The 22,415-nt window shown below is 39.9% G+C and overlaps 1 protein-coding gene across 1 annotated transcript; it reads left to right on the forward strand.

Annotated features, from left to right (window-relative positions):
• The first annotated feature begins 264 nt into the window (after positions 1-264).
• Positions 265-22,390, forward strand: LOC106173210 (metabotropic glutamate receptor 2-like). Its single transcript, XM_086995601.1, has 12 exons — positions 265-1,086; positions 11,911-12,827; positions 13,234-13,346; positions 14,858-15,051; positions 16,193-16,418; positions 16,811-16,910; positions 17,195-17,372; positions 17,779-17,961; positions 18,403-18,528; positions 19,201-19,307; positions 19,949-20,966; positions 21,259-22,390. Exons 2-12 carry the CDS (start codon positions 12,297-12,299, stop codon positions 22,068-22,070), a joined length of 3,588 nt encoding a protein of 1,195 aa, XP_086851727.1. The 5' UTR covers positions 265-1,086; positions 11,911-12,296; the 3' UTR covers positions 22,071-22,390.
• Positions 22,391-22,415: the final 25 nt, after the last annotated feature.

The raw sequence follows: 22,415 nt of genomic DNA on the forward strand, positions 1-22,415 counted from the left end.
CCTTAATTTTTCGGTTCCCTTCACCGGACCCCGCATCCCACGCCAAAGGGGGGGGGGGGGGGGTAGTCGGCTTCGCATCCGCGACCCCCCCCCCCTTTCAAATAACCCTCGATCCGTCCCTGCATCAGCTTGAGGCCTACGAGAGTGGCTGAAAAAATGAAACCTAGAACTCAAAATCATTTTAAAGATCCTTATTTTTTCAACAGTTTATTAATGGTATATATTTCCAGGCAAATTTCATTTTGCTTTGTTCATAGGCCTACCTGGCGCTTAGTGGGTGACTCAAAACTTCACTTGCCTCTTACATATTTTATATTTCCTCTACGCCCCCTGAAAATACAATTCTACCTTGGCGCGCGTCGGAAATGAATAGCAAAGCGAAATACGTTGAATTTAGTTCTATCGCACCTTATCTCCTTCACTTTGAGACGCTCCCCTCAGAAGACCATTTCTATCCGATTTAACCGACCTGGATAGCCCGGTATCAGTATTGTAACAAGTTTACCACCGTTATCTTCCCGAAGACGGTCAGATTGTTTCCACTCCAACCTTGTCCTGACAGCAGTGAACGACCACTCGGGAATTCTGCGACACTGAGAGATTGTCATATTATGTCACTTGTGGGTAGGCTTCGTTTTTCAACCAGTGAGTTTTCATGAACGTATACAATGTACAATATGAATTACGAAAATGCACTTTAATCTGTAATGTAGGCCTACTTCAGGTATACTTCGATGTTGAACTGGAGATACCAGTCGCCTACATGGCTTCGGTGAAAGGAATGACAGAGATACGGAGGTGACATGCGACATTACGAGATCAGAAGGCTTTATTATTATTTCCAAGCTGTTAAAATGCGTGATATTGTGAACAGTGAAAATAAGCCGCATCCGACGTCTTTGTAGGCCTCGGCTGAGTTACAACGTAACGTTTTCTAGCTGTTATCTTTCTGGAGATTGGCGGCTTGTCAACATCGAAGTTGTCACAGGAGGCGGGTGAGGTCAGGCAGTCTGATAATGTCAACCACGTGAAATACTGATGACAATCCTCCGTGACATAACGACGTCGTGATCTCTTTAGTGAGACGTAAGTATTAGTGCCTATTTGTAATTGGAATATTTGCTTGTTCTGTGAGCTACTTCACATTATATTGGACCGATTATTGAGAAACTGATCCATCTCGAAGCACCAAAATTGTTATAATATCACTGCAAGTTAAATTTTAACTTCATGTGTCATTTTTATGAGTATCAGCAAAGACGGAATTCAGTGACACGGCGATTTTGCTAATTTTTGCGTAAACAGTCAAAACGTCTTAGGGCACTGGTTGCAATATATATGCTGCTTAACATTAGTTAGTCATATAGGACTATACAAGTGCTTTTGTCGAAAAAAAAACGTTAGCGGCGAGTAACTGGCGCAAAATACTGATTTTAATCCCGTTTTCGACACTTTTCCTTTAAATACCCACTGTTCCCACTTATTAATTCATTCAAATATTAATTCATGTATCAGAACGCGTTGTTCAGACCAATTTCGATATCATTTAAAGTACAGGAGTACGGGAGCACTTTGCTTGGCACGGGAGTACTTTGATACCGTCATCTTCGCTCAGGTGACTTCAAGGACGCCCCCCCCCCCCCCCCCGAACAAAAACGAGTTCTGCGACACCATAACACTTAGACACATAGATAGATAAGTGATTCTAACATGATCAGAGAGAACGTAAATTGCGAACACAATCATACAAATTAAACAGCCATATGAACAAACACGTAGAAGCACTTTCCACGCACCTTTATGACAAATAATTCTGCGAAGTCGGGATGAGCATACAGTGATGCACATTTATAGTTATTCCATTTGCTACTTGATACGTCGGGACTTACAGTACATCACGCGTAGGCTTTCTTTTCCTAATGTTATCTACAGAACTGAAATCTAAGAAGGCATTCCCAGAGATTTTTAGATCGATCTTACTAGATCGACCTAACTCCCTGGGGGTTCACGCTAAATTGCTGTCAACCGACTGCGCATGGAAGTTAATTTCCCCCTTACAGCTTTTAGTAGGCGGGACAGACGCTTAAGCCGGTTTAGCTGACAGTAATCAAGTGAGACTCCCAACGGGGATAGATCGATATAAAATCTATAGGAATGCGCACTAAGATGGAGTATTCTTTGCGGGCACATCTTCAACCGACGTCTTGTCAAGGGACTAAAACACAAAACGAGTTCCACTGATTAAACTGCAATTTTAAATGCATTGCCTTCATGTTTTAAAGGGGAATCTGGACCAACGTCCCTTCTCTTCTGCATGGCACTATAACCATGTAAAATATATGGTTACCATGTTCTTCCATGCTCCGACCCAGGTATGAATGACATTACACAAAACTACAGGTAGGTGATCAAATTATTGGAACAACGTGAACCTCACCACTAGCATCAGAGCACTATCAGAAACAGAAACAATGGCAGATCCTAGGGTGGGGTTGTGCTTGGGGTGGGGGTCGGGTCGGGGTGGGCTGAGTGGACCATGTACATCTCCCCTTTAGCTCTGGCGCCCGGGGTACCCCCTACTCACCCTTACTCCTCCTATATAGTAGGCCTATAATAATCGAAACGATGCAAAACTCCCATACGTGTGCCGGCATGTTACAGTGGATTGGTTCTTGTCTACTATTTTGTACTTGCCTCGCTTCGCTGTGCAGAAAAATTAACCTTGTATCCCCCCTCCGTACAAAATCCTAGATCCGCCATTATGGACAGAGTCTAAAATTTGGTTAGTCGTGTTACCAAGACGGTTACGACAACCATACTGCGTTACGCTCTAAATAGCACGTAAAACGCGTCAACACAATTCTGTAGAGAGTGAATTGAAAGTGACGCATTTTGAACCCCCCCTCCCTCCAAAAATAACAGTATAACAAGCGAAGCAATTAAATATAATAATAATAATAATAATAATAATAAGAAGATGATGATGAATTGGAAAAATTAAAAAATAAATAAAAAACTAAGCCATTTTCAACCCCGTGCACATATGTAACTTAAATTGTCCTTGTGTTGTGTTTAATTCTTGCCGAGGGAAGGCATTCACAATTTACTTAATCTTGTGCTTCTCCACTCCTCCCCCCCCCCAGCCACTCTTACCGAAATATTGGATCCCCCGTGTAGTCATGGTATATTGTAATTAACCCGTGTAGTCATGGTATATTGTAATTAAATTAATAATAATAATAATAATAATAATAATAATAATAATAATAATAATAATGTTAAATAAGTAGAGAAATCGAAAAATACATTTGATACATTTTTGGCTCTCTACACAAGAAACGTCTGACATACATGTATATCAATATTGATAATAATAATAATAATGCACAAAAATAACGCTATAAATAAAATTACAGGGAGTATATCTTAATGGAAATTACAACAATTCACAAAACAATGGTATATATCAAATCTATAGGAAACACATTGCTGTAATTTTAAGAGCCATTAACAAAAACACTTGGAATGATATTTTATCTCTAAGTGGTTCACACTTTTCCAACATTTTGCGTATACAGATTTTAGACTTGGTTCACAGGATGGGTCAAGTAGAATTTCTTAATTTTGCCTACTTCCTGCAAGTTTTCTTCCCCCTTAAATTGGCAGGGGCTTTAGCATAGCTTGTCGGTCTAGATAAGCATAAATGTACGCACACGTTGGTTTTTGTTTCACGCATGTTTGTTACACGGGGTATACAACTCTAACAGCTTATCGTGCGTTAATCATATAATTTGTTCCATTTCTGTTTCTTGGAGATTGTTAATCTGTCATTGCTACAGCCAGCTATATTAAAAGTTTTATAAAATTTGTCACAGCGGATTTTAAGAAAATGACTTCAAAACATTTCAAAGTTAAAAAAAAACAAAAAACAAGAGTTTATCTGTTGCTAGCTAGAAGAAAACATTTTCGTCTGATTGGAAATCGGAGTTAATCAGTCTTATTTTTGCTAGGTTTTGTGTAAATGCCATGGAGATTAATTATGATGTGTATGGCTTAATTTTTAACTTATTCCATTTTGAGATTTTACCATTGAAAAATTTTCAAATTTGTTTTTGATTTTTTTTTTCATTCCACGTCACCAACTGATTGAGCTTCGTGCTTTTATTTTTTTATTACTAGCGAGCACCTTTTTTCTAAAAAATGTCTCAATTGAACTGTCTCTGCCTGTCTAAATTCTTAATCATACCATGCATAAGCTCTTGTTACGAGTAGTTGTTCATGTTTAATAAAACATAATGAGCACTTGCTTCACTATATAACCATGTAGTTTGGGAATCTGCCAAGATATCCCTGGATGCACTTTCACCTTACCGAGCGTAAGCCCCCCTCTCTCAACCCCCCTTCTCCCCCCCCCCCCCCCCCCCCCCGCCACTGAGAACAATACCCCATCCCCATCCCCGTCACCATATGACAGACTATCACATGCTTGAGATCTTCCCTGCATGGGTGACCTAGATATTCGGGAAGCGTCAGTTATTTCAGCACTCTGAATAAAACGTTCACTGAACCAAATCGAGCGCAATTGTAACTTAGATAATGATGAGAGAAGGAAGGAGACAAAAATGACTCATAAGTAAAAAAAAAAAAAAAACATCGCTTGTCCACAGACAATACTATGAGCGTGAAGCCGGCGTTGAACAGTGATGCAATGATTTAAAAACCAATTATCATCATGAGTAAGAGATTACCCAAAGGGACCCAAAACTGTTCACATGGTTTAATACATGTATCCCGGCTTGGGTAGGGATTTTTAAAGTAAAATTTCTTCCTACCGTCTCGTCCTATATATTGCTGTAGGGTGTGGTTGATTTTTCAAAAACTCCTTTTTTTTTTTTTTTTTTTTTTTTTTTTTTTTTTTTTTTTTTTTTTTTTGGGGGGGGGGTGAGAGGTAGAATTATCATAAGCAGCAAGAGTCTTGTTTGGTAAGCAAGAATGTTACATAATAAGGGACCGTTCACATGGAAAGTCTATTTTCTAAAAATCGCAGGGAGTAACTGGCTCGCGCTGCCAGTAATTACGCCGCGGGGTATTCAGGGCACAGACCGTGATCACAAGATACCGCAAATAGAAAATAGATTTTTAGAAAATAGACTTTCCATGTGAACGGTCCCTAAGTCCTTACTTATTTTTAGGTGAAATAATTTTCTAGGAACGTACCAACAAAAGATATTGATTCCAGGAAAATGGTGCACGTTAATACTTCAGCCTCCAGGGAGAAGTATAATGGAGCTGTACATCAAACATGTTACCTCGTCGTGCACTCTTCTCCGTAATTAAAAGCAATAATTATCATCCTGGTACACTGTACCGCCTGTCATTTGGAAAGGGCAAAAACAGGGCATATGCAGTGGCTCCCCCTATGTCTATGTAAAAAAACTTGAACTAATAACGGATCCATTAAGGTCACAGCGAACACATACCACCCCATTTGGTAGCTCTCGAAGGCTACCCCTTCCTACTCTCCTTCCTCCATCAAAAAAGAGTATACCGGGCGCAACAAGAGAAAACCAAATAATTTTGATCATTTCCGTGGCATGCAGATTATGTAAAATTATCTCGCCTACGTTGTCATTTTTTTGTCCTTGCCACCTCTTTTAAAAAGCATACATGTTCAATAAAATCAAAGCAGTAGGAGCACTCTTTTGCCACAGCTAATGGTTAATGGAATCCATCTACATAGACAGAATTGTAAAAAAAAAATGAAAAGTGCCTCATGTAATTTGCGTCACAAGTTGCCAATGTTACCACTCCCGTAATTAAAAGCATTCACCACGTACGTAATGGAGCTCATCAGCCGTTGACAAGGTGCGCGTCCCTTGGGAAGAAGAGGGTAGGCTTATCGGGGAAGTCGCAGTAAAAGTGTCAGAGAGAGAAAAAAAGGGAGCAAATTATTTTTGCGTTATTATGATGGATTAAATTAAGTTCATCAAGGACGGAAATATAAAGGATAGATAAAGGGGAAATGATAACCGCGACTAAACCTCGTCAGACAGAAAAAAGTGCGTGGTAGTGGATTGGCTTGGAGTTTGACATATCATGTTCCCTTGTAAGTTGTATTTTTATATTTAAATAGATGTGTAGGTGAGGGTGTGCGCTATGATTTAGGAAAAGAAACTCGCACGGCTTCATTTAAATGTTCTGTTTTTATTTTATTTTATTTTATTTTATTTATTTATTTATTTATTATTATTATTATTATTATTATTATTATTATTATGTGACGCTGACTGTATGTTGTACGGAGTAATCATGAAAGTGTCAATGCACTTTCACACTTATTTTAGAAACTATTTCTTCAGGCTGTTGAAGAAAGTATCTACATGTAGAAATAGTTTAAAATTGTAGAAATAGTTTAAAATTATCCGTTTTCCCACAGCGTGTTATGAATTCTTTATCTTAGACAAACTGAGCCACTGCCTGGTAAATAAATAAATAAATATAAAATAAATATATACTACTCCTTGAAACCACTTCTGACTACATCGTTGTTCACATGTGGTATTTATTTTGTGTCATTGAAGAGTTGAACATTGATATCAAAACCTTCACCTTATTTACATGGATACGCTTGCGTTTTCACTAACGAGTTGAAGCTATTTTTCTCTTATCAAGTTGTTATTTTAAAATACTCTGTTAACGGTTAAATTAGACCTTCATAAAATAGGAAATAAAGGATTAAAAATAGAAGAATAATAGGAATTACATTGATAGAGTATAATAAATAATATAATAATAGTTTTACAACCAGTTTAATCCCTCAACGTCCCTTTAGCCATCCCAGTACAAAAATAGTTAACATCACGGTACCTAAATACTTTCACATGCATACACCATATCTTATTATCTTGCTCTATAAGCTTTAGATAGTATAAGTACACCTTATACCAAAATGTATGAAGGCTATAACCTGTATAATGTCGATAAAAGTATCCACAAGCAATCTTGGATTCGGCACACATTCTTTATAGTTTTATTTTCCTTAATTCATCATGATATGACATAAAATAATATCAGGACCATAAAATAAGTTTTTTAAAGAGAACATGAAAAATAGTTGTGTACAGTGAGTGTGAACTGGACGTCACCTGTAAAGGTTAAAATTTAACGGGTGTAAAATGATATTCAGCCAAATGCAAATGAAGCCGTTGAAAACAATGGACTTGGACCATGGCCAAGAGCTTCACAGCCAACGTGGGCCACCATCTCTATTTTCGAATTCTATACACACACACACACACACACACACACACACACACACACACATATATATATATATATATATATATATATATATATATATATATATGCACATACCACACACATGCACGTGGACATTTGGAGGTTTAACAATGAAACAGTTGACAGGCGTTTTCAGGATGCATAACCAAAATAACATCCTGTGTGTAGGCAGGTCGCTCGCTTTTAAAAGTAGACTATACATTTCTGATCCTTGTGGTTTGCTTTCCGAAACAAATTAAAGCCCGATAGATTAATGATCTGTGAGCTCTCTCTCTCTCTCTCTCTCTCTCTCTCAAGGCATCACCTATATTTGCCATCGCCGCCGCCTTTGCCTTGTATTTTCCTTTCGCTGCGCACATTCCTGGAAAAGCCATTTATGAAATGTGTAAATAAAAACAGGTTCACTGGGTATAAAATGCTTTGTCATACCAGTCACCTGATGCATGGCATATTCGTAAAAATGGCACTTTTTAGCACGGTTGCTGAACGCCAGGCATGCTGTATTAATCTTGGCTGACAAATAACAGATAGCACCTTGAGAGTTAATTGTCCATTGCTCCCCTCTTTCAAGAAAGTCCAGGGCCCCGTATCTCGATTCCATAACTCGCCCATACCCCCCCCCCCCCCACATGGGGGTTATGGAATAGAGACTCTTTCGCTCGGTCGCAATGCGCGATGCGTTCGAGTTACGGGGCCCATGATCTAAAATTAAAAACACTCTCCCTTAGAGAAGTTTACAGGGATGTTCTCCTATTTTGGTCCGGGAAGATTCTGCCATCTCAGTGTGACAGAAATAGTACAATGTGGTCCTAGGAATGGACGTCCGGGTTCCCATATTAGTATAGCAGGTTAGGGTTAGTCGGAGTAATGGGTTAGTATATGAGACGAATGTCACCAGTCCAAAATAGTTGGGAGCGCACTCCGGCCTAATTCTGCCACATTTCTGTTTTATGCTAGAACTTGTTTTATCTGGTTTTCATATGGATAATATATGGCCCAATTACCTCGTCATTTGACAATATCATTAGGTGTCTAGAAATTCAAACCTAACCGCAGGCTAGAAAAAGAACGACAAAGAAATAAGAATACAACTATTTTTTTAAAAGAAGAAAAGAAAATCCATCTTCAAAAACTGGCCTAGAGCAATGGTTTATGCCTCGGTAAAATTAAGAAAATTTGTTAAATGTTTTGTAGTTGCAACATGTCTATCATTTATATTAATTATCATATCTATCATATTTAAACTGATCATACGAGTTTTGGCGCTTAAACGTCTGTTCGATTTCAACATCATTTGTTTCCTTGTTTCTTTTCATAAAAAAAAAGGAATACAGCAAGGCATTAATTTCAATAGTAGGAAACGGTATTGTATCATAGTATTAATACCACTAATTATATTAATGGCAATTTTCTTGAGTAAAATTGCGTGTAGTTTATTTCCGTATCACGTTTCAATGAGTCAGTAATAGTGCTTTAATTTCTACACATTGTCTTTATATGACAAAGCCACGGGATCGGAAGTTATTTATCCGATTGGCATTGCCTAACAGCAATTCAGAACAGCGGACTAACAGGTCCGCGGATCAAATATGTCCGACTTACTTGAATGCTTCTTGCGTAATCCTCGCGGAGAATCTATTCAGTGTCTAATCGGGAATTAAGCAGTAAGCTTTTTAGTGGTTTACCATATTTGATCCGTTGATCTGTTAGTCCGCTGTTCTAAATGTGCTGTAAGTATTGCTGTGAGGACACCGACTTGATTACAAGTATATATTGATAGTACGTTTTGGTAATGTTGGTAAAACCCACCAGGCCATAGTGAAATATTACTTTTGTTACTCACACTGCATTCGGAAATCATCTGACGGAGCTGTTTGTTGAAGCACAAATCGTCTGGCAGAGATGCATCTCGCGCCATATAATTTCCCCTTTTATAAGTACCATTCTCTGCTTCAATTTGCTCAAATTGGCACAATGACATTTACATATTATCGCGCCAGTTTAATCTGTATGTTTTACAAGAGCATACTGCCAAGCTTAGTGGCAGTGTTAAAATAGGGTGATGGATAGGGAAGAGATGAAACATTTTCTTAACAATTTGCGTGAGTAAAACTCCGTGTAGTCAATTTATCATAACATCAGTTGTTTTAACTGAGCCGTGATAACTGCTATATTAGCTTCGCCTTCACGATCGCCCTGGATATTCAGTTAACAGGATACTCAGTTAAACAAACAAACAAACAAACAAATAAATAAACAAACAAATCAATAAAATAAATAAATAAATAAATAAATAAATAAATAAATATAGATAGATAGATAGATAGATAGATAGATAGATAGATAGATAGATATTTTTCTCAGAATGTGATGCGATACTTTTGAGAGAAATCCTGTTTCAATCTTGTTAGCATTATGTTCAGTTATAAATTAAATTCTACGTTTTTAATGCCATTATCTTATTAGTTCAGAGAGATGCGCATTGTACTTGTTATGGGCAAATTACGCTTTACTTTGAAAGGGTTAACCCCGATACTTGAAAATATTATCATGGTGAAATTAAAATCTACAGTATTAATGGCGGGCATGAGAAGCTTTTCCAGAACATATGGTTTATAATAGTATTTGCTGTAGATCTGGCTAAAACTGTTCAGAATAAGGTATTAATTTTTTTCTTGGAATGTAGACTAATGGAAACAATCAAAGTGAAGGCTAAATAATGAATTCCTCTGTGTATTTGTTGTAATTTGTAAACCTGAAATATCTAGTATTGCACTGTATTGTTACGTATTGAATTCAGTGGTTTTTGATGTGCGTGATTATTTTTTTCTTTCTGTGTATCATCTCCCACCACCCACCACCTACACACATATATTAATGAAATATGGATGCGATTTTACATCAGTCAGTATGTGGAATTTAGACTTAAAATGTGTTTAGGTCAAAAGAGACACTCAGAACGATTGCGTTAATTCTTCAGCGGTCGCTTATGGTCTAGAAAAGAAACATTTGAAAATTTGGGTGAAAACTGAAAAAAATAAGGGCAATTAACATAACGAGACGTCTGTAGCTTTATTTACATGTATGGCCCTATATTGGGGCGACATCTTTGGTTTGATGTCTATCGGAATGTTTATACATGTAGGTCTACCTGTAGTAACAGTGAGGGTATGGTTACGCGTTTGAAACTGTCCCCAAATCATTGTTATCAGAATATCTTGCAAAGCCACTTATCTTCCTCAATTACAACCTTTAAAACGATAAAACCACTCAAATAAAAGGACCTGGAGTGTTAACAATGTATTTCCTTCAAAAATGTCAGGAATACGGGTGGCGGTCTAAAAGAATTATCTTATTATTTGAAATGGTACAGAGCATCGAATGCAAGGGAAGAAACAGGTTGGGCAATAGGTCGTGATAGGAGAAATCGTTTATTGAAGAAGAAAAGATTTGGCTTGAAAATCCCGTATAGAATGCCTTTATTGCCTCTAATGTACAGGTGAAAACAGGAAGTGGCGGATTCAGGAAGGAGAGATTTGTGTGTGTGTGTGTGTGTGTGTGGGGGGGGGGGGGGGGGGGGGGGGGGGGGGGGGGCGAGAGAGAGAAAAGAGGGCGAAAAGGTTAAATCAGAAGTTTCAGGGTAAGAAAAAGACAAGCGCCTGGTGTGTCCCTCCCCCCCCCCCCCCCCCCCCCCCCCCCCCCCACACACACACACACACAAAAAAAAAAAGAATAAGGAAAGAAAGAAAACAAAACGGGTCAAAGATAGAATCGTTACTTTCGAATAACCCCTTTTGCTACAGCAAAATCTTGGTCTCAACAATGCAGGAGTTTCACTTCTAGATTTGGTGACAAATTAAACAGATGATTACATGTAGAGTCACTTGAAACTGTGTCGAAGAGCTTGAAATCACGATAAGAATGCAGCCAAGGACACAAAGACTGCATTCTCACAGATTTTAGATAGATTTATCCCCGTGGGGAGTCTCAGTAGATTACTGTCAGCTTAGCCGGCTTAAATATCTGTCCCGCCTACTAAAAGCTGTAAGGGGTAATTAACTGCCGTGCGCGCTCGGCTGACAGCAATTTAGCGTGAACCTCAGGGAGTAAGGTCGATCCAGATGGATCGATCTTAATACGTGGGAATGCAGTCAAAGTGGTTTAGTGCACTTATATGTATACATATAGCTTATCAAGAGTCGCGTGTGCGTACTCTGTATGGGATTGATTTAATCCATCTAGAATAACGTGAGTAGCAGCTGTAAGGTACGTGGGGCAAACGTGTCGGTCCCGTTTTAGAACCACTTGATCGTCCTCTTGCCATGTTGCCTTAGAAATGTTGACTTTAAGCTTTAAAATTGGATGACTCGAAGGTCGAAATGCCCCGGGGTTCATACTAACTCTTACACAGAAATCCACTTCAGTCTCCATTTTTTTCTGATCGATCTCCGCAGGAACTGAAACATCTACAACATGAAGTATGCAACCATAAATATCCACATACGATCAAACCAACATAAAATTTAAAGTAAACTCCCATTCAAGTGCATGCGATGATAATTTTTAGTATTATTGATGTAAAGATAAAGCTAATTGTTCTTTCTATTGCAGTGCTGGTCGTATTTATAGCGAAAGAGAGCTGCCCCTGCGCTTGATGCGACAACAGAAGGTAGTGAATTATACAGTCAGAACAAACATCCCGATATAAAGAGACAGAGAGCGATAGACGCCGAGGGAGTCGTCAAGTAATATAGTATATTCTGAATTTATCATGATTCAGAAACTCAGTACAACACATAAAGGAAGAATATATACAACACAGCCAGCAATAGGATGTATTTTAGTTTTTCATGAGCTTGAAAGGTTGAATGGGAGTTTCGACTGTACTGCAAGTTTTCCCAACAAAAGCTCCGTCCTTAAAATTTAATTCATATTTCAAAGCAAAGAGAACACCTGAAAGTGATTTAGTTTAACGTATCGTACGAACATCAGTAAGCATGCTGCAGCATTTCATCTTCACAGTTATCATCCTGACCCACCACGTGTTATTCAAACACGCTGTGTTAGGTGAGCCAAACCGGTACGCAATAATACCCGGCGACGTTTTGATCGGTGCAATATTTCCCGTCCACGCCTCGGCCAGTAACCCGGATTCCACGCAACACTCCTCTCACTGCGGCCACATCCAGGAGCAGGACGGAATCCAGCCTTTAGAAGCGTTGATGTACACGGTAGACAAAATCAACAGTGATTCCTCATTCCTCCCGGGGTTTAGCCTTGGCGCCGTCTCCCTAGACAGCTGCGACAATACCGCATACGCGCTGGAGCAGTCGGTGGAGTTCGTCAAACTCCTGGTGGCTAGGATAAGCGGGGATGACGGGTTGTCGTACACGTGCCCGAACGGGACCAAACCCAAGCTTGTCCCAGGCTCGGTGGACTTCCACAAGATGGTTGGCGTAGTGGGAGGGGCGTCAAGTACAGTGTCAATATATGTGGCGAATTTGCTGCAGTTATTCAAAGTGCCACAGGTATGAAATATAGAATTTGTCTTTCCCTTTCCCCCACGTTGTCTGCTTCGGCGTCACTTTGGTCTTGTTTTCCTTCTTAACTTCAAGGCGTGAGAATATGAAACTGATCTTCAGACTTAAAGTCTAATGTCTTAAGATTAGCAATTATCAATGTGACAAAGTGCAAAAATCCTTTCCAGCACGAATTGTCCCGCACTGTCAAATCTGATCACTTAATGAGCGCATTCAGAACAGTGGACTAACAGAACCGCGAATCAAATCAGGCCGACCCACCTGAATGTTTGTTGCGTAATCGGGATCTATTCATCGTCCAATCTGGAATTAAGCTGCAAGCTTTTAAGTGGGTCGCCATATTTGATCCGGTTAGCCCGCTGTTCTGAATGCGCTCATTTTTTATTTATTTCAGATCAGCTACCTGTCCACCAGCCCCGACCTCAGCAACAAGGAGAGGTTCCCATATTTCCAGAGGACGGTGCCGTCTGACCTGAACCAGGCCCAGGCCATTGTGGAGCTCCTGAAGTACGTAGATCTATGGCAGCGTTCACAAAAAAAGTTGATCCACGGACTGACAGATCAGCGGATCAAATATGATTGACCCATTTGAAAGCTTACTACATGTACGTAATCCCCGAAGAGACTCTCTTCAGTATCTATTAGGGGTATTATGCGGTAAACTTTCAAGTGGGTCGGCCATATTTGATTCGTGAATCTGTTAGTCCGCACACCAAATTATTCTGAATGCGCCCTATGGTTGTGTTCACAACCAAGTTGGTCCTCGGACTAGCTGATCCTCGGATTAATTAAGCTGTGTGATTTGTCTGGACACTATAACGGTAGGCCTTTAAAACTATCCTGTCAAAGTATGTCATCAATTGTTTAAAAAACTCGATATAATTGTTGAATTATTTGTAAATGTAAGAAAAAGAATCACGTGAAGTCAGGCGATCCCAACTACCAGACTCGGCACCTACGGGTCCAGAATAAACCGGTATATCTGACCACACTACCCGTTTTCAAGGTGTGTGTCAGATCGCATAAAAGAGTATCATACCCTATCACAAATCCTGTAAGCCTACCTGTCATCCGGGTATCGCGCCTCGTTTTCGTCAAGTAGGAGTCGCATGAATACAACAGACGACTCCCTCAATCAGGGGGTGGAAACGCGCTACTTATATGATTAAGACGAGCCTAGCCGTCAGTACCGGTTATTGTTTTGTGACCTTGAGGAGCAATTAGGTTTGGTCGTTGCGGCACGCATCAACAGTAGTTGAACTACCACACCTGGGTCTTTTGTTTTTGACAACTGTTCACTCGTCATCGAGGCGCTTGTTCAAGACTACAGGCTGATATCTACTAGTACTACCAGTGGCTTCATTAGTAACGTTCCCACAATACTTAAGTTTTCTGTCCGTGCGTACAAACCCTGAAAAAGGACAGCCTCGCTGACGAGAACAATGGACGTTTCTCACCCCTCTCTAGGATTACCCCTGCCCTCAATCTCGTCCATCCCGGTAGTCACAAAAATATTTAACCCCCGACAGAATATGCTTCTGCTATCAAAATTAGGTATACTTTTCTAAATTAATATATAAGTTTGCAAGTTCTTATTTACAAAACATCAATGGCTATGTCCGAACCTAAATTTTATGTTAAAAATTGCGGTACTGTCAGATTTGAGCATAAACAGAGAAAATTGCAGCAGCGCATGAATCTAGATGAGATGCACTACTTTCCAACCCCGCTTAGGATCATTGCTATCACATCGCGCACCAGGCAAAATCGGTGTGGTGGCTGATACTCTGTAATGCGATCTGACACACACCTTGAAAACGGGTAGTGTGGTCTGATAAACCGGTTTATACTGGACCCGTAGGTGCCGAGTCTGGTAGTTGGGAAGGCCTGGAAGTGTTCTGTTTTAATTTGAAAAAGTAAAACTGTACCATTTGTTCAGTTGAAAATACATTTTATTAACAGTACAAAAGGTAAAAAGAAAATGACTCCTTCCCATGACGTTTTTGTGTCGTTTGCAGGCAGAACCAGTGGACATACATCTCGGCGGTGTACGTGGACTCCAACTATGGACTGAAGGGGTTCAGCGAGCTGGAAAAGAGAGCCGAAAAGGCCGAGATATGCTTTGCCCTGCGTCTGAAGGTACCTGTGGATCCTAATGTGGGGAATTACAGGGATGTTGTGGAGGCGTTGTTTGAGAAACAAGAAGCGCGAGGTAAGAATTAAGTAAAGGTTTTATCTTCAGAATTAAAGGTTCATGTCTTAAGATTGACAATTTTCTGTGATGAAGTGCGAAATTCCTAACCAGAACGCATTAGCCTGCACTGTCAAATCTGATCATTGAGCAGGAGTTTATGGGTAGGAGTTATTCATAAAACAATGAATTTTTCAGAAGGAAAGGTACTTTTGTACAACAAGCTTAAGGGCATAATTTATCGGTTACGGGAAAACAAAACGCGAGAGGTGAGATATGGACCCTGTCATCGATAAAGAAATGTAATATGAGGGTGGGAAAGAAGGTGGATAAAACAGGCGTACAATATTCATAAGAAGCAAGAAATGAACGAGTTTCCTTTTATTTAACATTTAAATAACCAGAGAAGCATGACTTTTCTCAATTGATAAAAAAAATTGAAAAGAATTACTCATAGGCCTATATTTATAATCAAATTATAAGGTAATGTATCAAGTTACAAGTCATCCCATGTTGTCTTGTTGAAGTTACCAATCATTCTTCTTATCTGTGATATTTTTCTTATAAAATTATTTAAATTTTCCTATAAATGATCGCTATAGAAATAAAAAGTCACCAGATTCATGCCGGAATTTTTCACAACCAGAAGCTGAATCACTATTCATTTTACGAAAGACTGTAAAACTTGGATGATTTCGACATTTATACGAATGATCTGTGCGATTAATTGCCTTCGTCAATTGGTAACCTCATTTCAACTATATTCAAGATCATCATCAAGCAAATTCACTTTTGAAATTAAGCCAGTTTTACCTGCAGTCAACGTCTGTTCGTTTAATTTTATCCTCAACTCTCCACAATTTAATGATCCAATGTGCATTGTGTTCATTAAGTCCAAGGATATCTCATGTCCTATATCACAAAAGTGCCCGTTTTATAAATTTAACTACCTTACAGACTTCACTAGCAGCCATAACATTGTGCTAAATGAATCATATTTTACTACTACATATTTTATATTCTATAACTGCTGTAATTATCCGTAGTCAAGTGGTCGTAGCTGCTCCAATTTTAATTAATTAAAATAAAACTAACCAAGGGAAAATTTTCGATCAATTCTTATCTTGGATTTTGAATATTTGGCTTCCTTTCATCTTTCCAGTGGTTGTTCTCTACCTCGACACTCCGCAGGCAAGAGCGCTTTTCGCAGCCGTAAACAGTACACTGAACGCGAAACGGCAACGCCGCACCAAGCTGATATGGATTGGCAGTGACGCCTGGAGCGCCCGCCAGAGTGTGGTAGAGGAGCTGGAGCACATTGCCGAGGACGCAATCACTGTACAACCGCTGGCGGAGATATTACCGGGATTTGATGACTATTTTACCAGGTAGGGTTTATTGTACAAAATCTCGCAAGAGGCCTTGAGACTGCTCAGTGATATAGCAATTAACGTTACGAAATAACCAAGGTGAGAAAAAATTACATTTTACGTACTTAGTGTCTCCATTTAAATCGTGTTTCGAAGATAAAACTTTATGCATTAGGGCAATTTTATCATAGTTAACTCGGAAATAATGCTTCAAACCTTCATGTACTTGTTAAAAAAAATAATTTATTAACAAAAACAAAGAATTGACTCAGAAAAAACAACAGTAACAAAGTACAAATAGAAGGAAGGCCGTCACAATGCACTTCCAATTGACAGTACATACTGCAAAAGAAACAAGCATATCACTAGAAAAGAGGTAAATAATAAATAAATGAAACCTTGTGCTATAGTTTTTACAGTCTTGATGTGCCTGATCCCTACGGGCTTCACATACTGAAAATGTTATCTGCTTTATTCGCAGAATCCTATAAATTGCATGGTGTGGGCACCGTGAGTTTCAGAGATAACTTGAAGCAAACCTTTACAAAAAAAAAAAAAAAAAAAAAAAAAAAAAATATATATATATATATATATATATATATATATATATATATATATATATATATATATATATATATATATATATAGGTAGGGATTATTATTATTATTGTTGTGTTTTATATATATATCAATACTAGTAACTTGAAACGACAAGGGTAGACTTTGCTATAGAGTAAAGAGGCTTGTTTTAAGTTATCTCTGAAGCTCAGGGTGAGTGTGAGATGTGATTGCAGATTATGATTTGTATTTTACTCAGTTTGAATCCCATCGACAACAAGAGGAACCCATGGTTCCCTGAATTCTGGGCCGAGCATTTTAAGTGTGATTATGGCGGACATTCAGGCGGAGAGGTAGTGAATGAGTTCAGCAGACGAGAATGTACAGGAAGGGAGAAGATATCACTTTCTACAGGTATGACGGGTCTTGGGGGGGGGGGGGGAGTGGAGGCACCTCCCCCTTCCCCACACCTCTCCGTAAGAGTTCGGAATAAAGAAAACGGGGATGTAATATATAGATGAAAGAATGGGGATATAATGAGCAAAAGTAAACTAAGCCATTCCCATCACTTTGCCTGACATAAAACAGTAAAATTGCCTGCTTACACTTTTTAATGTTTGTCAAACGAAGCGAAGCAAGATGTTTTAGTTTTTGTGCGCTCCCCCCCCTTGGGGAAAAAACTCCTGAATTTGCTGATAAGAAGATCGCTTTTTTTAGTATCTGTTTTTGTTTTTTTTAATTATATGCCTTATCAGCAGATTAAATTTCATCTTCATGCAAAAAAAAAAAAGAAATCAGTGTTAAAGTTCATTTTATTCAGGTTACAGACAGCAGATGTATTTCCACTTCGTAAAGGACGCCGTGTACGCGTTCGCACACGCGCTGAAGAACATGCACAGCGCGTACTGCGGCGCCAACTTCACGGGGTTGTGCGAGGCCATGGAGCCAGAAAAACTGAACGGGACTGCACTGTTGCACTTCATCAAGACGGTGAATTTTACTGGTAAGTGCGGGGAACATCTGGAGCGGTATTGATCTACCCTCTACCAGGCCCTCGGAAAATATCCGATTCTTCTCAAAATGGCCGTCAATTTATCTAAAGACATCTGTAAATATCTAGTGAAAAATCAATCTGTGGCCCTGATAGAGGGTAGTAGCGATCTCTCAAATGTGCATATAGTGCTGTTTCCAAGAAGTTAATTTACCAAAAGAAACTATTAACAGTGTCCACCATTTTTGAAGAATAAATCACAAATGGTGCGTCACACAAACAGTCACATCTTTCCCACTTTTCCTTGTTGTAAAGCTAGCTGATTACATGTTAAACTAACCGTTATTGTCAAATTTGTTTCAACACATTAAGAAATTTAAGGACAGTTCCTCTGTTGATGTGCGATTCAGCTAGTATTCACTTTTTTCTGACCGAAAATATCTCATATTTCAGATAAAGCATCAGGTCGGGAGTTCGCCTTTGTCAATGGCGTGGACGGCCCGCCTCGATATACTTACATGCACTTTAAGAAGTTTAAAGGTTCGGAATACCGCTGGCATCTTGTGGGGAACTATTCAGGTAGACAATGAAACGTTCGTTTCTGACGGAGAGTTGATCTGGCCCCCGTTTTACAAAAAAGTCTAAAATCTGTAGCTGTCTAAAGTAAGAAATCAGGCTGCTTTTGATATTTTTCTGTGAAGCACAACTTAGGTGACTAAATATTTCGCAGCTTAATTGTTAGTCATATTTGTAGAGCTTATATGAAATGAACAGGGATGGAGGAGGGTGATTTTTTTAAAAAATTGTTCCGTATGTCATCCATTGTCGCACTTGTGTGACATTCTCACCTCTCGAGATTTGACCGTGACTTACTTGAATTTCATGGATGGAGCATTTAAACATTTTAGTAGATAATCATCATGTTAGTCATTTACATGTGAAGGCCTTGCTATCTCACTTGTTGGGATTTTAATAATCAAAAGAATTAGAGCGCATTCAGAACAGCGAACTAACAGATCCATGGATCAAATATCAATATCAAATATAAATATCATATATCGGTGGACTTGAATGCTTGTTGCTTAATCCCCGCGGGGAATCTGTTCAGCGTCTTATGGGAATTAAGCGGCAAGCTTTCTAGTGGGTAGCCATATTTGATCTGCGGATCTGTTAGTATGCGGATCAACTTGTTCTGAACGTGCTCTTAATTATACAATTTCCTATATCCATATTTCTTTTGTTTGCTGTTAGGTGTGTACGAAATCCCCCAACTGGACCTGAGTCCGATGTTCCTGCAGGACCTGAGACAGTACCCTGCCTCCAGCTGCAAGGAGAAGTGTTCGCCGGGACAGGCGCAGGTTTAGTGTCGATTATACTCAAGTTTATACAGGCCGTATGATGCGAGGGACAGTAAACCCCCCCCCTCCTCCCTCCTCCCCAGAGATCTTTTAAAAACGACTTTTGGGATATCTTCACAAAATTGTAGCAGTCAGGGTTTTGATAAATGTCATTGGGGGGTCGGGGGGGGGGGGGGATACGAACCTGCCTGCACGTAATGGTCACGTTTTGGTACATGTAGGTCTTCAGTAACTGCCCGCCAATCATTTTGTTACCCTACGGCCATGTTATATATGGGTTTAACAACGTAAAGATTTGAGTAAAGAGATCAGTAAAACCTCCGACACAAAAATAACTTGCAATTATGTATCAGTAATAAGGCACATAAAATCTTAGTGGTTGACCCAAAATAGTTTAGATTGCATTTGTGATATGCTTCCTGTAATGTTCATTATCAATGCTCTGTGCGTGGTCTGGTGTTTCGATATTTTTTTGCAACTACAGAAATCCAAGTATCTTCCGTATGGCATAAAGTCATATGTGACCAGTAAATTCCAAAAACTCGTTTTCTGTGAGTCAAAAACACTACGCCTTTAACTGTAAGAAAACTATCTGTTCTCCTTATAAGCGATGTAACACAAAAATATTCATTTTGTTCCAGGTCCATCTGAAGGACAACTCCTGTTGCTGGGTGTGCACCAATTGCACGGAGAACCAGTTTCTCCCCCAACCAGACAAATGTGACACATGCGCACTTGGTACCTGGCCCAATAGTCACTACAACGCGTGCGAACCACTTCCGCTGACGTATATGAGTCACGTGAACGGATGGGGCATCGGATCGTGCGTGTTCGCCGTGATTGGCATGGTGGTGTGCATTGTGATTGGAGCTGTGTTCCACGTGTACCGTGACACGCCCGTCATCAAGGCGTCGGGCAGAGAGCTCAGCTATGTTCTTTTAGCAGGAATATTTCTGTCGTATTCGTCTCCCTTGATCTTTGTCGCCAAGCCCAGTGCCGCCACGTGCGCCCTCACGCGCATCCTTCTAGGCGTCTGCTACACTGTCTGCTATGCCGCCATCTTGACCAAAACCAACAGAATTTCTCGTATCTTCTTACACGATTCGAGCTCCACAACCAAGACTAAGTTTACTGATCCCAAGTCGTCCCTGATGATCGTGTTCTGTTTCACATCGGTGGAGCTGGTGATTTTGGCGGTTTGGCTGATAGCAATACGGCCCGACATAGCCCACAGCTATCCCACCAGCAAAGACAATATCCTCATATGCGCTGGTGCTAACGGCGTCGGCTACCTCATAGCTCTAGCCTATCCATTCCTTCTAATTATCCTCTGCACCGTGTATGCCGTTAAGACGCGGAAAACTCCAGACGGGTTCAACGAGGCCCGCTACATCGCCTTTACCAACTACACCACCTGTGTCCTATGGCTGGCATTTGTCCCCATGTACATAGCCACGCCCACTCACGACATCCGGGTCTTCACCATGTGCATGGCGGTAGCACTGAGCGGGACGGTTCAACTGGCCTGTCTCTTTATGCCTAAGTTGTATATAGTGCTGTTACACCCTGAAAAGAATACCCGAGAAGCCGTCATGACCAAGAAACGGTCCATGAGCAACACTTCGGGATGGAGCAACAGCCATATGATATATGGGGAGAGTATGTGATTTTTGTCAGCAAAGTTCTTGTTTTGTTTTTATCATTATGGATTTGCTTGAAGGTTTATCCATTTATTGATATTAAATGAGCGGATTTCAAATGGTTTATCGGAAGAGTGGATTGAATGAAGAATGAGTCAGTGTGTGTTATACTTAACAGTTTCTACCCATCTCATTTCTACCCGTCACTTTATTTACAGTCGTGTTACAAAGTGATCAATTTTATCGATGCTGAAAAAAAAAAAAAAAACACACTGCAGCAATTTTTAGTTTTGTTTTATTGTCTGTTTCAGATAACGTTCATCTCACAATCCCAGCGACAGATAACCGCAGCTCTGGGATCATGTCCATGGATTCTGCCTTCAACTTGTCCCACGCCACAGACTCCATAGGACTCGGCAGCACACCGCACTGTGCTTCTACTCAAGAGACGCAAATCACGGTAGAAACGAGCGCTGCCACAAACGGCGATGTTTTGAAAGAAAAGCGTGCTCGCACTCATTCCTTAACTACTGATCAAAACGAGCACGATCTAAAGAAAAATTCTGGTTCCTGTGATGGATTAAATCAATTAGATAATGATGCCGGAGTGTATGAAAACAGTGCCATATTTCCCACTTCGCAGTCAGATCCAAATCTGCTTTCTGTCACGTCATTTGGTGACGGTATAATAAGACCTTTCGTCACGAGCACACCACGCACAGGATCACGTGATGTGCACGTGGACAGCACAAAGGAAGACCTTTCAAGTTGGAGGTCACTGCGACAAATACATTCCGCTCCAAACTCTAGACCCAGGTCGCCTGTGACTCTGCGATATAGCAAATCTGAACGTTTAAGTGGTTCGCACCAACAGTTACACTCAAGAGACGAGGTCGGCATTAGAACCCATCCAGTAATAAATGCATCAGTTGTCTCCAATTTCCCTCTAGAAATATCGTCAGATGGGAACAAAAGCCACTCTTTTGCTCAAGAAGCAACTACATGTACGCAAAAAGCTCAGAAGAGATTAGACTTTGAGGACGCTGACACAGGTGCCAAGAGAAACAAGATTGGGAGTAAGAGTTATGACCGCTGCACTCAGGACGGGAACGGTTGTATATGAAGTACCTCTTGCAAAAGGTTTATTTCTATCCTATTTGAAGTTGTTTGTGCTTGTTAATACTGAGATTTTACAACATACACAACTTACTGCATTTATGATCGGGCGGAACGAATAACTTTGTATCGCGTTGTCGGTCAAATGGCAACATTTTACCAAGTCTGCTTGTTCAGAACGCAATATGTGCAACAGAAAACAAGAAATTGTGTTGGCGCTCGTCATATCTCTTTCAAGCGAAGCAATTCCTTCATAAAAACGCTGGTCAAGCATTTGTCAAAATGTCAATTTTTTAGTTGACGTGAATTTTGAGCTATAATATTTTTCTTATATTTGTCTGTCTCTCTATCC

This window comes from Lingula anatina, chromosome 9, assembly GCF_051362555.1.
Source record: "Lingula anatina isolate TDL-2025a chromosome 9, LinAna3.0, whole genome shotgun sequence".
In the NCBI taxonomy this organism is placed as follows: Eukaryota; Metazoa; Brachiopoda; class Lingulata; order Lingulida; family Lingulidae; genus Lingula; species Lingula anatina.

Excerpts from the sequence above, each read along its gene's own strand:
- LOC106173210 (XM_086995601.1), top strand. The coding sequence starts at position 12,297 with ATGCTGCAGCATTTCATCTTCACAGTTATCATCCTGACCCACCACGTG. Across the intron at positions 13,347-14,857 it reads GCCATTGTGGAGCTCCTGAA|GCAGAACCAGTGGACATACA; the intron begins GTACGTAGATCT and ends TGTCGTTTGCAG. Across the intron at positions 20,967-21,258 it reads CCATATGATATATGGGGAGA|ATAACGTTCATCTCACAATC; the intron begins GTATGTGATTTT and ends TGTCTGTTTCAG.